General features: G+C 45.2%; 1 protein-coding gene across 1 annotated transcript; it reads right to left on the reverse strand.

Annotated features, from left to right (window-relative positions):
- Positions 1-3174: 3174 nt before the first annotated feature.
- LOC129172678 (transforming growth factor beta-3 proprotein-like) lies at positions 3175-11645 on the reverse strand. The gene is made up of 7 exons (XM_054762644.1): positions 11087-11645; positions 9164-9327; positions 7818-7947; positions 7643-7750; positions 7406-7571; positions 7174-7327; positions 3175-5092 (listed from the first exon to the last, which is right to left on the reverse strand). The coding sequence occupies exons 1-7, from the start codon at positions 11433-11435 to the stop codon at positions 4934-4936; spliced, it is 1230 nt and encodes a 409-aa protein (XP_054618619.1). The 5' UTR covers positions 11436-11645; the 3' UTR covers positions 3175-4933.
- Between the last annotated feature and the right edge of the window lie 5689 nt (positions 11646-17334).

Below are 17334 nucleotides of genomic sequence, written 5' to 3' on the forward strand. Positions count from 1 at the left end.
CTTTCTTGAGCTCTTTCTCTCACACTCACACACACACACACACACACACACACACGCACACACACGCACACACACTCACACACACACACACACACGCACACACACGCACACACACACACACACACGCACACACACACACACACACACACACCGCCATCTGTTAATGTGCTCAGGGAATAGCAGCACTCTTTGTTCATGAACGTGTCATGCAATCCATCACGCAGCTCCCGGAAGCAGACCTGAGATCAGATCAAATGACAGGGATGTGCATGTCTTTGACCCCCCCCCCCCCCCCCCCCCCTTCAAAAAAGCAGAGGTGCAGCAGCTTGAGAAAATCAAGAATTGTCATTCCCAGCATTTTGTTGTCATTTCAACATTCCAGCATTCAAACATTTAACTAACTTCAAATTGCATTTTTTTTAAGCATCTCGTTAAAACAAATGACTGACTTGAAATTTCCATTTCATTTCACCCGAAACCAACTTGTTCTCCAACTGGAAATTTCAGACTCTTAATGTGAAATTTCACTTGTGAGAAAATGATCTGACATGAAAAAAAAACCCTCTGACTTGGAAGTTCACATGAAAAGTTAACGTCCCAAAATGCACCAAGTTTCAACATTTGGATGAGGGAGCCTGAGAACAATCGATAACTCATCGCATTTGTGTTGCTTTAAATATGCTAACCTCACGTTAGCCACACGTTTAACAGCAAGAACCTGTTGATTTTTAGGTTGCTTCTGTTATGAGAGGAGGCAGTTGAAGGGGAGCGGGAAACCCCCGACGGTAGGCTAAAGAGTATTATGGTATTTATTCCCAATGTTGGAGAGATGATGCCTGTGTAGTGCCGGTATCGTGATGCGCTTCATGTCAGAGCCCAGTAAGCCAGCAACTTTGCTTAAAACAAATCAGAACCGTGTTGTTCTTGTGGATGACTTTCAACGGCAGCACAAACTGCAGCGTCAGCTCTGGTGCGTGGGTGGGGGTGGGGGGGCTCCTGCTGAACAATGAGCCGCAACGTCCTCGTGCGTGACCAGAAATAAACACGCAACCACTTGTTTCTACACACGCTCCAACATGGCTAACCTGTCAGCGTGTTCTCGTCCCCCCGACGTGGAAGAGCAGGACTCCTACATGGAGAACCCAAAGCTGGCAATGCAAGCAGTGTTCATTGAACAGGATGTTTACTAGTTTGCTTGCAGAGTCGCTAAAAGCTGTGTGCTTTAGAGCTGCTTGCCCTCTTTGGTCTTTGTGCTCATCTGTCATTGCTGCTGACAGCGAACACCAACGCGCCCACCGGAGAACTGGGAATCGTCTTTGTCCGCTTGTCTGAACTCATTTGCTGGTCAGCAACACTCTCATGTCTGCACGCGCTTGTGGAGATGTCGGCCGTGGACAGGTATTATTTCCAAGTGTGATGGCTCAAGACGTAGTTGCTTACATTTGAGTGATGACGTTGGAATAGCTGTGATACGTGCGGCTGTCACGAGACCTCGTGGCGCAAGATTAAAACGTGACAAGATTTCTCGTTCAGAAAAAAACCCTGTCTTGTGGGCACTGGGCCTGGGACGATCATAAATAAATGCATGAATCACGCCAGACTTGCCGGCCTCCATATATCGCCATGCGCACGTGTCGCCTCCCGCTTCCACACAGGCAGGAGAGATACAGTATACGTGACAAGTATACGTGACGAGTATACGTGACAAGTATATGTGACAAGTATACGTTACAAGTATACGTGACAAGTATACGTTACAAGTATACGTGACGAGTATATGTGACAAGTATACGTGACAAATATACTGTACGTTACAAGTATACGTGACGAGTATATGTGACAAGTATACGTGACAAATATACTGTACGTGACAAGTATACGTGACGAGTATACGTTACAAGTATACGTGACGAGTATATGTGACAAGTATACGTGACAAATATACTGTACGTGACAAATATACGTGACGAGTATACGTTACAAGTATACGTGACGAGTATATGTGACAAGTATACGTTACAAGTATACGTGACGAGTATACGTGACGAGTATACGTGACAAGTATACGTGACGAGTATACGTTACAAGTATACGTGACGAGTATATGTGACAAGTATACGTTACAAGTATACGTGACGAGTATACGTGACGAGTATACGTGACAAGTATACGTGACGAGTATACGTGACGAGTATACGTGACGAGTATACGTGACGAGTATACGTGACGAGTATACGTGACAAGTATATGTGACAAGTATACGTTACAAGTATACGTGACGAGTATACGTGACGAGTATACGTGACAAGTATACGTGACGAGTATACGTGACGAGTATACGTGACAAGTATATGTGACAAGTATACGTGACGAGTATACGTGACAAGTATACGTGACGAGTATACGTGACAAGTATACGTGATGAGTATATGTGACAAGTATACGTGACGAGTATACATGACGAGTATATGTGACGAGTATACATGACGAGTATACGTGATGAGTATACGTGATGAGTATATGTGACAAGTATACGTGACGAGTATACATGACGAGTATATGTGACGAGTATACATGACGAGTATACGTGATGAGTATACGTGATGAGTATATGTGACAAGTATACGTGACGAGTATACATGACGAGTATATGTGACGAGTATACATGACGAGTATACGTGATGAGTATACGTGATGAGTATATGTGACGAGTATACATGACGAGTATACGTGACGAGTATACGTGACGAGTATACGTGACAAGTATATGTGACGAGTATACGTGACAAATATACTGTACGTTACAAGTATACGTGACGAGTATACGTGACGAGTATACGTTACAAGTATACGTTACAAGTATACGTGACGAGTATATGTGACAAGTATACGTGACGAGTATACGTGACGAGTATATGTGACGAGTATACGTGACAAGTATATGTGACGAGTATACGTGATGAGTATATGTGACGAGTATACATGACAAGTATATGTGACGAGTATACATGACAAGTATACGTTACGAGTATACATGACGAGTATACGTGACGAGTATACATGACGAGTATATGTGACGAGTATACGCACATCAGGTGAAGCACCAAGGGTGAGACCAAGTGCTGAAGTTGAAATGTCCAAACCATTTAGTTTTCTTTTGTTTAATGAGGAAAAAATGACACACAACCAAACTCCGCCCAGGCCAACCTCCTGCTTATGCCTCCATGTGTTCGCGAATATTCACGCGATCCCTAGAAATTACGGAAAAGGTCAGTAACGACCGCAAACGACAAGAATGATCTGCCCATGCCGTAAAATCTTATGAATTTCTGGAAATTTTAACTGCGATTAAAACAAAGCAAAGGATGCTTGTTGACTAAATTTCCTTCATAAACAAATGAAATGATTATTTTTCTGTATTTGTCATGAACCATGAATGTTCTGAACTTCTGTTTCCTCTCCTTTGTGTTGTGTTGAGCGGGACACGATTAACCAACAATTCATTCCTCGCAATTAATGAATTAGTTTCTAAAAACAAACAAGTTCAAATCAGATCCATACACGTTTCTTCTTTTTAATAACAGTCATGAACAAGTCCCAAAAGCAACAACAAACAAGGGGCTGCCATCTAACGGCTCGTCTTTTGTCCCACGGAGGCTTTACTACAGGACGACACCAAGCGGGAGGAACGTGAGGAATGCCACCATCCCTCTAAGTGTGTGCGTGTGTGTGTGTGTGTGTGTGTGTGTGTGCGTGTGCGTGTGTGTGCGCGTGTGTGAGAATAACAGGAAGTGTGTAACAGTAGACGAGCTGCAATGCAGTCAAACACTTCCTATAAGTTGCATAACAGCTGCTGTTAATGTAAAAGAAATGCCGTAATATGTTGCGTAACACCACCATGTCACCCAAAACCTGTGAGAGATCAAAGGTTCAGGTCCTCTCTCCATCATCGTGGTCCTCCTCCTCCCCCTAAAAAGGCTGCCGCTGGCTCACTGACCCAAAAAGCTTGGCTCCGCTTCCCCTCTACCGACTTTCCATCCCTTTTGCGATCCCAAAAGGCATTCTCCCAGTGACCGCACTTTGGGATTCTTGGCTGACAGCGGCCAGTCTGTCCTTTCTCCTTCTGTGTTTGAAGATAATGCCCACCGGGTTTTGACGGGAAAGGGATCTAATAAAGAACGCTCTGTAATACCAGTCTTATGGGATCCAGTACAAGATCACGATGCCCGCTTCTGATTGACACGAGCCTCTTTTATTTTGGCACAGAAAATATGCTGCTGAAAAGTAAACCCGGCATTTATTCACCGGTGCCTTTTACACAGAAGCCACTGGCACTGTGGAATGAATACCCTCACGCGCAGGCGCCGTCCCTCCTCTGTTCCAGCTTGGAAAATAACGTTAAAGCTGACAAATTCGTCCTGCTCATACGGAGCAGTGACACTGGAGAAGAAAGGTGGAAAAAAGGTAGCGTGAAAGGGGCTCCTGACAGGAAGCAAAGTTACATGTTGCACTCTCTTTTTACACAGAAATTGCTGAAGAACAGTCCATCCAGCATTTATTTGCCTGTATTTTTACACAGAACCCGCCGTCAGCGTACGGTGACGTATAAAATACTTGTCGCAAAGCGGGAAGAGGGCGAGAGAACTGAGCGTCCTGCCTTTTCTGTCCTGCGTCTGTCCAGCTCTGCAGGAGTTCTGCTACGGCTCTTGTACTGGATCTCATGAGACGGCTCTGGTGTACCCGATATTTGGTGGCAATGTAGAAAATCACATTGTCTTTTTGGCGATGTGAGATACACATGACATCCTGAAGTGACACAAAAAAAGTACACGATGCAAACAAAAATGGAGACTTTCTTCCGAAATGTCCCGATCACAAAAGTCAGTACGGGTTTTGTGTCAGCGCTAAGCCCATCCGTCGTCCTCCTGCCTCCTCAGCTACATTTGCAAGACTTGACGATCATGTTGGACAACTGCTCCACTTTGGGGGTCCGTCCAGAGTAGTAGAGGATGGTGAGGGGTTCCAGTTCATGGGGGACGCAGCAAGGCGAGGCCGAGGCTTCCGGGTTGAGGGTGTTGTACAGGCTCAGCAACTAAGAGTACAAACACAAAACCATATTTGTGTTCAAGGAAATCTCAAAGTGTTTCTTTGGTGTTTTTACGATTGGCGTTACAGTGGACCCCCAAAACCTGAACACAACATGTGCCAGGACACTTTGGATTTGGTTGGCTTTAGGATTTCTCCCATGACAAATGCTGTAATGGAATAGAACGTCTCAGCTCATTAGAACGTGTTTAGGCTCCCAACGATGCTAAATAAATGAGTGAATTAAATGCATTTATTGATGCAATATATCATTGGCCAATTCCATACATCCATTTTCCTGCGCTTATCCGGGTCCAGGTCGTGGGGTCGGCAGTCTCAGGAGGGAAGTCCAGACTTCCCGGTCCCCAGCCGCCTCTTCCAGCTCCACCAGGAGGACACCAAGGCGTTCCCAGGCCAGCTGTGAGACATAATCCCTGCAGCGTGTCCTAGGTCTGCCCTGGGGCCTCCTGGATGGGCATGCCCTGAACACCTCACCAGGGAGGCACCAGGGAGGCATGCGGACTAGATGCCCGAGCCACCTCAACTGGCTCCTCTCCATGTGAAGGAGCAGCGGCTCTACTCTGAGCTCCTCCCGGATGAGCGAGCCCCTCACCTGATCTCTTAGGGTGAGTCCAGCCGCCCTACGGAGGAAACTCATTTCATCCGCGATCTCGTTCTTTCGGTCACGACCCAAAGCTCATGACCATAGGTGAGGGTGGGAACCTAGATGGGGAGGTAAATTGGGAACCTTCCTGCTCAATTGTCTCTTCACCACGACGGTCCGGTGCAGCGACCGCATTACTGCAGACGCTGCGCCGATCCGCCTGTCGACCTCACGCTCCATCGTTCCCACTCTGGTGAACAAGACTCCGAGATACTTGAACTCCTCCACCTGGGCAGGACCTCATTCCCAACCATTGGCCAATTTTGCCCAGTATTTTAGAAACGGATGTAGCTTGGCTAACTTTTCTAGAGCGCTATGATTTCCGCGTTGACGGAATTGTGGAATTGGCCATTAAAAATGGAAATCTACCGTTTAATCTAAAGGCAGAATCTCGCAGAAATGGACATGTTGTGAATAAAGTGCTGTCATCACGAGGAGAAGGAACGTCTGTGTGGGGAAGTATTTCCTCGGTGGACCGTTTGTTAGTTTGGAATCAGTGTTTATAAAACGTGCCATATAAATAAAGTGGATCAGATTGTATTGAAATATCTAATATTTCATCAAAAGACGATGCAGTTTGAATTTGAGGTAGCGCAAAATAACAAATGAACATTTCAGGAGCGACACGTTTTTATCCAAACCTCAGTTATTTTAACGAAAAGGTTTTCTGTCTGGTCTGTACTTGCTAGCTCAGCAGACAGATAACAGGTTCTCAATAAACACTCTGGCTGAATTTTATTAGCATTAGCCATTTTACATGGCGATGTCCAACACCTCCAAATATGACAATTCAATAGATGACTGAGGTGTGCGTGAACATGCTGACCGCTTCTAAGGCTCAACAAGAGACAGCTTGGCACATTGAGCAGCGTAATGGCAGTAGACTACAGTGCTAAGAAACTTCGCTGGTCTTCTATAACAGCGGATTTCATTGCAGAGCGTTGTCGCCACCTATAGAGGAATTAATAGACGACAAAATTCCCTTCGGAAAACAACTGCAAGATTAAGAATGGCGAACCGCTGAAAAGGGACCCATCAGTTGAGAATCACTGAGAGTGGTGAGCTTTGAATCCTTTTGTTCTACGCCACTTTTTATTCCCTTTCCATTGAATTCATCCCAATGTGACATGGACAGCTTTCAGCCAACCAATGGACGGACAGCACTGTCTCACGCCACACCCCACAAGCCTACCAGAGCACACACTGTGAGTAGAACCACGCCAAAGATTGGAATTTAGGACTCTTGGGGGATCTTTAATCGAATGGTTTCCCTGTAATGGAAATGCAGTACACAATGCGCACCATAACGAACCCAACTGAACCGTAGCGCTCGGTGGAAACGAGGCTAATAGATCTGCTGATCTTCCATATTCTTTGTTAAGATTCATTAGCGTTCCGTGTGTCCTCCTACGAATGTTTCTTACCGAGCTGTGTGGCGTGTCCGAGCTCCTCAGGTAGGGGCATGGCCCTGAGCAGTAGTTGGCATCGTAGCCGCTGGGTTCATGGATCCACTTCCAGTTCAGGTCGCGCCGGAAATCGATGTGGAGGCGGCGAACGCAGCAGCTCTCCTCGGTGTTTCTGTGCCAGCACGACAGGTGGATGCATTATTTTCTAACGTAACCCAAAGCACATCCCTCGTCTTGACTCCGTCCTTACGAGAAGCAGTAGTTGGTGTCCAGCGCTCTCTTGCGTCTGTGTGTGGACTGCTTGTCCAGGCGATGAGGCGGGATCATCATGAGGATCAAATGAGGCAGGTTCTGCTCCTTGAGCCTCTTCAGGTGGCTGAGGTCCAAGCGACTTTGCTCCTCCTCTCCATCCACACCTTTAAACCAGAAGAACGTGTGGTGACTTTTCTAATGACACACACAAAACCTACCTTGAAGTCAGGACTACCTTTGAACTTGACCTCCAGAACCTCATTCTCGTTGTCGATGATGTCGCCATTCGGGCTGAAGGTGTGGCAGGGACAGTGCACGCTGATTTCTAGACCCAGATTGCTTCCTGGTGACAAAGAGCACGGTCAAACCACAAGGTTGCGCACTAGAGGACAATACGCTGTCGTAGTTACCTCTGTTCAGCAGCCATTCTCTTACTGTTTCAGTCACGTCAAAGGAGACCCATTCAGGAGTCCCTTTGGTCAGCACGTTCTTGGCGCTGATGTAGCGTTGCTTCCTGATGTGTTCGTTGGGCCTCACAATCTGTAAAGCGACACAACGTAAGCCACGGTGCAGCTAATTACTGTAGAAGTAGCCATAGGTCCGCAGTCCTCCGCCTCGCATCTTGCCGCCGCTATCAGCCGGAAGTGTGTGGTGGCCGGCTAGCTCAATAGCGGTGTCCGGTACTCCGCTGTTTAGTCATGTCTCAGTGAAAATGATGACATTGCTGTCCAAAAGTCTTCTACTGTGGGTGATGTGGAATCGTAACCCATCCATTTTATTCACTAAAGACCGCGCCCTAGCATGAAAAATGTTTGGCAAGGAAAGTCTGTGCAGTGTGCTAGCTTGCTGTTAGCTAGTATTCCTCCCCGCCTTTGTAGTCAGAATGGTACAAACTTGATCACATGACATTTTCATATGATTCGACAGCGAGATTGACAGTCGAATCAGACTCCTCCAAATCGACTCGTCGAATAGTCTTCAGTCGTTTGTCAATCTATCAGGTCCAATTATGTTTGATGCCAAATAGTTCCGGAGTAAACGCGTGTTCGTACACGACCACAGTTTTCCATAGGAAGTGCAGATGACCTCCATGTTTGTCCACCTATTGGCGGTCCATAAAAAGGCCTTAGAGCTGTTAGCCATCGCTCTACATTGGATTTGGCGTGGGCATGTACTCTTGGAGTGCCCGTTTGGGAAATGAAACGCATGTGCCGTGAAGAAGTCATTACATTGGCGGGGCCCAATCTGTTTGATATTACCGATTGTAATTATCTTTGGATTGGTCCCTCATGCTGAGGACATTGAAAGAAAATAACAGGAGAGACTTAATGACATTTCCTGAGACAAGTGTGTTACATAATTCCACTTGGCGTTCAAGAGAGTCCCTTTCACTGTTTAAGATTAGCGTCTTAAATATCAAACCAAAATGGGGGACACATGAGAAGTACAATAACCCAGCCCAGGCTCTGCAAAGCGGGCCTGGAACCGCCGTCTCATTGTCAGGATGGATTCGGACCATTTCATCTGTGTAATGGCAGTTTTCTTCTTTGCTACTCAAGTAGGAAAAGATCCAGGGATTGTCGACTGGCAAGACTGCAAGACTTCTTGGTTGTGATTAAAAAGCAACATCCAACACTTAGAGATAAGATGAGCTTATGTAGGGTTAGCAGTATTTGGAAGTTCCTGCTCCGATCTGAACCAGAGAGAAGGTCTTCTGGTTCGGTAGTAGGACAGCTCAGCAGTACCTTCTACGCACCTGGTAGAGCTCGATCCGCTGCTCGTTCCGCCTGGCTCTCGCGTTCGGAACCCGCAGTGCTCGAAACTCTGCCCTGAAGAGGTTGGTCGAGTTTCTCTCCATGGCCGAGACGTTGAAGCGGAACACCTTGGAGGTGATCCCCTTTGGGCAGTAGGACAGATCATCTGGAACACCATGTGTCAAATAGTTCACGTGTTACGAACAACTTCGGGACCAGAATTATACTTTAAAGCCTTTTTTAAACTAGAACCGTCCCCTCCGCCCCAATTAGTACAGTCCTCTTTGTCTGTTCTTCATGAACCAGGAAGTAGCCTGATAGCAAAAAAAATCTGAAAAGATCATTGCACTTTTTTTTTTTTGCAATGGAATTGTAATAATGTTGTAATAGCAATGTATTTGCTAGCTTCCTACCTGACATCATGACGTTGTGATGACATGTAGTATCCTACACTGGTCACTAGGTGTCAGTATATGGTACATTGATGAAAGTACTGTACAGAAACCGGGACTCTAACGATGCTAAAGTGTGAGTCTGATGTTTGTTTTGCTTATTTTCTCTTATTATGTCTGCTATGTTGGGCAATAGGAGTGTAAAGGTGACTATAGGGGTGTTGCTTCACGTGTAGAGGGCTTTAATGAGGTTCAACCGTATTTAGAAGGTCGTAAACAGGTTTTCTATGCGCTAACTGCAGAACTATTTCATTTATGAAAACAGCTGAAATTCACTTATGACGGTGGAAGAAAGCGATGGATCGCAGCACCTCTTTTTTGCCCTCTGGCTCCCGTTCATGTCTACCTGCTGCCTTGTTCTTGTCAGAGTGCATACTGCCGATTACGGAAACTCACCACAAATCCCCCCTCTCTGTTAACGATTCAAGCTTAGCGTAAGTCTGCGCTCTAGTAAGTGCTGTTCCATGCTGGGAAAGTAGTTGTGTACGTAGTGGAATTGGTCGTCTTGGAAATCGGCATCGAATAGGATGCTGCTGGAGCACTCAGTAGTAAGTAAGCTGTCAATGTGTGGGTGGTAGGGATGAGTCATGTGTGAAAGCCTTGCTCGCCATTCTGCACAGATAGAATCCAGGAAAGGAAGTCAAGAGGAGGAATCCCCCGGTGCAAGCTAACATGGAGGTCCTTTCATCATTCTACTCTTCCTGTCCACTGTTGTTCACTTTTCCCAGCGTCTCTCTCCCCCCCTAAAGGCATCATCATCATCATCATTATGTGTCTGATCTGACCACATAGGAAATTGGGAAAATCTGGAAGAAACGCGTAATCGGAGACCCACTGGTACACTTGCAGAAAAAAATGACAGCTGCATCAAAAATATCCAATACAAAACTCCCATCAGAAAAGTTCCCACTCTACACAGTTGCTATTGTTCTGTTTTGGTAACCTGTGTTTGGGACAAAATATTAGAAACACATCTCAGTATTTTTTGGCGCCATTGTGCACCATCCTAAACGATAATAAACATGTTACCGAATGGATAATTCTCTGGCAGTGTCAATCAAAACAATGCACAGATGTCTTTGTAAAATGTGCTATTTTGGATGCAGATCTTGAATGGGATTTCCTAGCTGGTGCAGGTGTAAAGTAGCTCAAGTGTGAACCGAGCAGTTTCTCGTAAGAAAGGCACCCTTCCCTTGGCCAGTTTATTCAGATCCCATACGACGTTTCCTTGAGAAGGTCTGACTTCACCAAGATGATAACGTTCTGATATTTTGCTCTCCATGTGAGTGTTCAAAATATTAGAAACACATGTCATTATTCGGCACCACTCCAAACAGAGTAAACATGTTTTATGAATGAATACTCATTTGACGGTGTCACTCAAAACTGAACAATATTAACTTAATGAAGGCAGCTTTTGAATTGCATCTCATTCGTTTCCTTTTTTGTGCGTAAGTGCTTGTTTGTACTCACTGCTCTCAGTGGGTCCATAGACCGTGTTGAACTTGTAGATCTCCTTGGCGTAGTACTCGGTCTCTGTGTTGTCTGGACCACATGTCTCTTGCCGGTGCCGGCCCAGCTCCTCCAGGAGCTCCTTGGTGCTGTTGTAGAGCGCCTGGACCTGGTAGGGGATCTTAGCGGGGCCCTGGGAGTGAGGGGGGCTCGTCAGCCTGAGCTTGCTGAGAATCTGACCACGTATGGCCTCCACCCTCTTCCTCTTGATGTGGTCCATGTCCACGGTGGCGCAGGTGGACAGAGGGGAGCTCAGGGTGGCGCAGTGGAGGAGGAGGAGGACGCACAGCAAAGCTTTGCCCGCATGCATCTTGCCTCCCTCTGCACGAGTGACCGTGCAGTGTGTTTAAAAACAAAGATGTCCCCTCCGCTGAAGTCCACTTGTGTGTTGGCCCATGAGACAGCGCTCCAGAACCTCTACAGCGTGTAAAAAAATTACTTCAAAGCCACTTTCTGTGTTGTAAAGTTCACATTTTGTGCGTCATCCAGGTTGTCCTCCCAGTTTTGTGTCTGTCTGTTGTCAAGTTATGGCTGGGAATGAGATTTGGGGGACCCACACGTGTTTTTATAGCACACAAAATCCATGCTTGAGTGACGTTTGGAGGAGGAGGAGGGGCCCCCATGCAGGAACCCCCACCAAAAACCACTACAGGCTTCTTTCTGGTGCAACCACACTGTGACTCAAAAACGTGAGACACTTTTGTTTTTGTATTTTGAGCTGGTTAGTCATTTTGTAGCTAAAGCAAGTGCTTGCACTCCCAGTATTGCCATTTCTTTCCCTGGAAAGTGGACGAGCGTCCCTCTTTCTTCTGCCCCCCTGTGGTCTTTGCAGGAATTGCAGCTTTATTTGAAGTCAAGAAGTATTTGGACACTGACAAGGTGTTTTTATGAATGATGTTGACTTGTATTTTACTTTTAAAATAACTCCATGAAGATGTGATTGAAGAGTAGACTTTAAAGTCTGGAGAATGCAGTGCATGGAAGGTTTATGGTACCAACATGAATATATTGATCAATAAAATATTTAACAAAAATATTCCATGAAGTTAAAGTAATTGTGAAATACAAAATATTATATTGAAGCTATTTATTTTTTTTGCATAGAAGCAGAGAGCATAGAAAACCTGTTTGATTTACGTTGCGCGGGCTACGGGGTCACTGCAGGGACATGACAGATGCCGCCGCTAGCATAGCAAGCTACCGAGCTAACTAGTTAGTCTCTCCAATTTACTTATTCTAAACTTAAGCGTTTCAAACGGAGTGGGTAAGAAGGACAAAGGAGCCCAAAACGAACCACTTCCACACAGAATGAGAAGAGTGTGCGGTGTGAAAGGTGATGTAATCTAACATCATGTCTCATAACATTACTGATGCCTGGTGACCACAATCCTACATAGAACTTGTCTTTCAGTATTTTTTGACTAGTCATAGGCCACAGCCAACCGCCAAACAGCCATCATTTATTATTTTTTCAAAAAGGGAGCGATACTTGAACCACAATATAGCGAGGGACGACTGTATTTATATTTTTGCTTTTTTCTGTTTCAGTTTATCTGTGCCGTTGACATGGTTTTGTTGTTTGACGGAGTTTAGTTTTTTTTTTTAAAGAAGAATTTTCACTTACATAGATATTTTTACACGGGCCGCACGGTGGCCGAGTGGGTAGCATGTTGGCCACACAGTCAGGAGATGAGGAAGATCTGGGTAAAAAGCTGGGCTTGTATTATAAATAGCTTGAATCTTATTGTTTTAATGATGTCCCGTGTGATATTTAGCACAAAGGGAGCAAGCAGCTCCATGTAGTTCTTGATTGCATGGTGAAAAAACTGCGATCGGCAGCATTACTTCAGTGTTGAGTCTTTGTTTCCATGTCTAATCAAGCTGGTGGACACTTCCCCTTCCACTGCCGTGTTGTTCCAAGTGCCTAGGATCATGTCTAGGAACCCCCCCCCAGACAGTCAGTCAAAGTTCACTTTTACTCTAAGTGTTCTCCCTCGGTGGTGACCTCACTGCTTGCTGGCTGAGTCACTCTGCAGCCATCGGAAAAGGAATGCAACTACTAGAAAACAAAAAACACATGCAGCCTCACCACTGGGATATTTCCCCCTTCGCCGTCAGTGTGGCCTGTTTTTTGCAGCATTCGCTCTTTTTGGAGCCAAACTGAGTCAGAGCACTAAAATAATGTTCAAGTTTGGGTTTGAGAGGGGTAACCAGGCCATGAGTCACACGTTAGGGCCAGCAGGAATGCCAACAGGAGAAACCTAAAAGCCAGCAGAGTGGGGATAATGGTGCATATACTCGTGCGCTGACTCATGTGATTGGTCTGCCATGCGCGTGAGTCACCGGTCGTCTTCTACATGGACGTAGGAAAGCTGTACGACACCGGCTAGACTGGAGGTGACATCATGTGGAGTCAGCAAAAAAAAAAAAAAAGCTGCGATTGTCACTCTGTCATCATTAGTGTTATTTATTGTCATATTGTCATTATGCAGTGTGGGGGCCACCTTTCCGTTCACTAACATGAACAAATGTCTCCAAACTTTTGACTGGTAAAGTACATATGCATAAAAACATGCACACTTTTACCTGGCTGAAGACAAACATAACTCAGCAATGCATGCTTATGTTTGGCCGCAAGGGGGCAGAATAGGACCACTTCAGACATGATGGTCACCTGACACCTGTAAGTCCAATCATTTCTCATTTTCCAATTGTTGACTTTTCCCCTCATGGACAGAAAAGCAGTGATGTCATGTTTTGGCTTTGCCGGGAAATCATACACTTGTAAAATGGTGCAATCAGATTGCACCGATGCCTTAGCTGTGTTGCTCACGGCCACTAGGGGGCACACTTGCATGGTGTCACGCCCACATTACAGTGATTTGATCCTCCATGATCATCAGCATCTCCCGGCTGTCAAATGTCTTTTTATTTATAATTGAATTCATTTATTTCCTGTTTTACGTGTTCTGCTTTTAACCTTTTCTCTTTTGTCTTTTTTTAAGTATTTCATTTCATTTCATTTCATTATTATTATTAATTCTAACACATTCCTTTTCCGGCCTATAATTTGCAGTATTTTACCATAATACAAAAACAATTTTTCATCATTTTTTAAAATCATTGTGAGAAAAGGTGAAATGAAATAAGTGATTTAAATATTTCAATAATTGCAATTTAAATATCCTGACAAAACAGAAACGTTTGTCAAACTTAATTGACTTGTATAGTATTGTATAGTATTGTATAGTATTGTATAGTATAGTATTGTATTGTATTGTATAGTATTGTATAGTATAGTATTGTATTGTATTGTATTGTATAGTATTGTATAGTATAGTATAGTATTGTATTGTATTGTATTGTATTGTATTGTATAGTATTGTATAGTATTGTATAGTATTGTATTGTATTGTATTGTATTTGTACTTTATTTATCCCACAGCAGGGAAATGCACTTGTTACAGCAGCAAGCAAGATACGCAAGTAAAGAATACATAGTGACTACAACACGGTTCAGGTGGTGCAGGTGTTGTAGAGCCTGACAGCGGTCGGTATGAAGGACCTGCGGAACCTCTCCTCCTTACACCTTAATTACATGTTTTTGAGCTTGTCAGTGTGTCCAATGAAAAACATGTTTTTCCCTCAAAAAAGATAAAAATAAAAACAATATATATATACTGTAGTGCAAGATAAAAAATAAAATAAATGTAATTTAAAAAATGTATAGATCAAGATAAAAAAAAAGAATTCAATTAAATGAAAAAATGTATAAAATTAAAAAAAACACAAAATTGACTTGTGTTTTGGAGCAAAATGAAAAAATGGAGATCCATGGTTATGTCTTTGGACGGCATTTGCGTTTTTTGATGCCACAGAATGTGCAATATAAAGGTGAAAGGTCGCCAGCTTTTTGGTGATCGCTGAGATGCAAACATCCACGTCGCTGTCAGCTGCAGGTGAAAGTGAAGCCTCTGCTAACTCGACATCACTATTTTTTTTTCTTAACTTTTTTGTTCCCTTCGTGGCTCCCGCTTCGTGGCAGGCGTCCTCCCGTAAGACGGCCCGTGTAGCGGCGCTCTGATGTCACCGAGGTGAACGCTGTACACGCTGCATTCAAAGGGGCCGTGGAATGTGCTGACTTCAGGCCTTTTTCTGGAAAGCAGAGGACGACGTGTTCTTGAGCCCCCCGCGGGAATGTGAAGTGGCGCTCGCTTAGCATGCTTAGCGCCTTTTGATTAGCACTCAGCGGGAGTGACGCGGATTAACGTCGTCGCTGGCTGATGTTTGTCGTGATCGCTAATGGCTAGTTGTGCTAATGATTGATAGCACCGAGCTGACAGCATGTCGGGTCATGATTCATGTCGCGTTTTAGCTGCTACATTAGCAGGAATGCTCCTTTTTAGATACGCTCGCCTGCAAAAGATGACTTTTTCAGCCAATCCACAAAGAAAATAGCGTATTGAAAAATAAACTTCATTATATCATGACAGTCCGTACACAGTAAAACAATGCCATCCGTCCATCCGTCCGTACGTACATCCATCCATCCATCCATCCATCCATCCATCCATTTTCCTCCGCTTATCCGGGTCCGGGTGGCGCGGGCAGCAGTCTCATTAGGGAAGCCAAGACTTCCTGCTCCCAGGCCAGCTGTGAGACATCATCCCGCCAGCGTGTCCTAGGTCTTCTCCCGGCTGGGCATGCCTGGAACACCTCACCAGGGAGGCGTCCTCTCCAGATGACCGAGGCCATCGCCCCATCACTCTTAGGGTGAGGCCAGCCACCCTACAAAGGAAACTCATTTCAGCCGCTTGTATCCACCATCTCCTTCTTTCGGTCTCTTTCGGACCCAAAGCTCATGAGCATAGGTGAGGGTGGGACTGTCGACCTCACACGCCAAGACCCCGAGATACTTGAACTCCTCCACCTGGGGCAGGACCTCATTCCCAACCCAGAGGGAACATTTAATGAGGACACAGGAGGCGGGAAAATCAAGTCACCAACGTTTATTGCTAAATAAACAAAAAAGCCACTGCTGTGTGCTAAGGTCGGTTCATCCATGCGGCCGGCAGCGGCTGATCTCACTCGTGGATGATCGTGTCGGAATCGGCAGCATAAAACCCAGATCGGAGCATCCCGATGGAAAATGCTTCATTTGGGCCAAAAACACGTACAGTTTGCTTAAATAAGCAGATTTTTGGACGAATAATCGGCTGCGGTCAATCATTCATCCATTCATGAATTCATGTGTGATGTAGTGAGGAAGGACTCTACACAGGAAGGAAATCTCATTTCTTTGCCACTTTTCTCCAGCTTTAGCGCCACCTGGTGAGTTCCTGGAAAGGCTGTGATGATTCTGAGGGTTTATTTCGTTTTTATTTTTGGAAAGTGGAGCAGCAAGCTTGGCGTGACAATGAACTTCAACTAAAAACAGATACTGGATAGTAGAAGCGTGTACTTTTATGCTGGATGGCTGACACTACACAAATGTGTGTGTGTGTGTGTGTGTGTACATTAATCACACACGTAATCATGCTAATATACTGTATATAATACACACACACACACACACACACACACGGTAGAGCTGGCCAGATAGAGTTGGCGTCCTCATGAGTCTAGACAGGAAGCATGTCCATGCCAGATTAGGGATTTTCTAACACACACACACACACACACACACACACACACACACCAAAAAGCCCATCCTGGCTCTCCCTTTGTGTAAAGCAGCCAAAATGCCCCCACAAAAAAAGATATGTCCGTGCAAGGTGATAATGTGACACATTAAAGGTAGGAAGACAAGAACACACACACATCATTCATCCCCTTGCAATGCGTGTGTGTGCTGTCATGATTGTTTTTCCTGCAAGTACCAACAAGTAGCAGTGTGTTTGCTGCAAGGCTGGCAGGGTGAGTAGAGCCGACTCCCACTGGGGGTGGTGTGCTGCTCCCCACAAAAGCAAACACATCGTCTTCTTCCGCGTGTTTAGTTGTCAAACGCACCAAATCTTGTCCAAGGCATTTTTGTTTCCTGTCTTTCTTTTTATTTTGGAAAAAGAGTGTGAAAAGTTCATCTCGTCCTTCCCGGGGTACGTCCCGTAGCGCTCTAGCTAAATTAAAGCGAGCCCCTACCGCTGTCATCTGCTCACCTGTAGGCCGTGCCAGGCAGCGGCCATGATCTTTGACCCCGCACAGATGGGTCC

This window comes from Dunckerocampus dactyliophorus, chromosome 19, assembly GCF_027744805.1.
Source record: "Dunckerocampus dactyliophorus isolate RoL2022-P2 chromosome 19, RoL_Ddac_1.1, whole genome shotgun sequence".
NCBI lineage: Eukaryota > Metazoa > Chordata > Actinopteri > Syngnathiformes > Syngnathidae > Dunckerocampus > Dunckerocampus dactyliophorus.

Coding starts and splice junctions, on each gene's coding strand:
- LOC129172678 (XM_054762644.1), bottom strand. CDS start 11,435: ATGCATGCGGGCAAAGCTTTGCTGTGCGTCCTCCTCCTCCTCCACTGC. Junction 7,751..7,817: donor AGAATGGCTGCTGAACAGAG/GTAACTACGACA, acceptor CTTTGTCACCAG/GAAGCAATCTGGGTCTAGAA. Junction 7,328..7,405: donor GACACCAACTACTGCTTCTC/GTAAGGACGGAG, acceptor GTGCTGGCACAG/AAACACCGAGGAGAGCTGCT.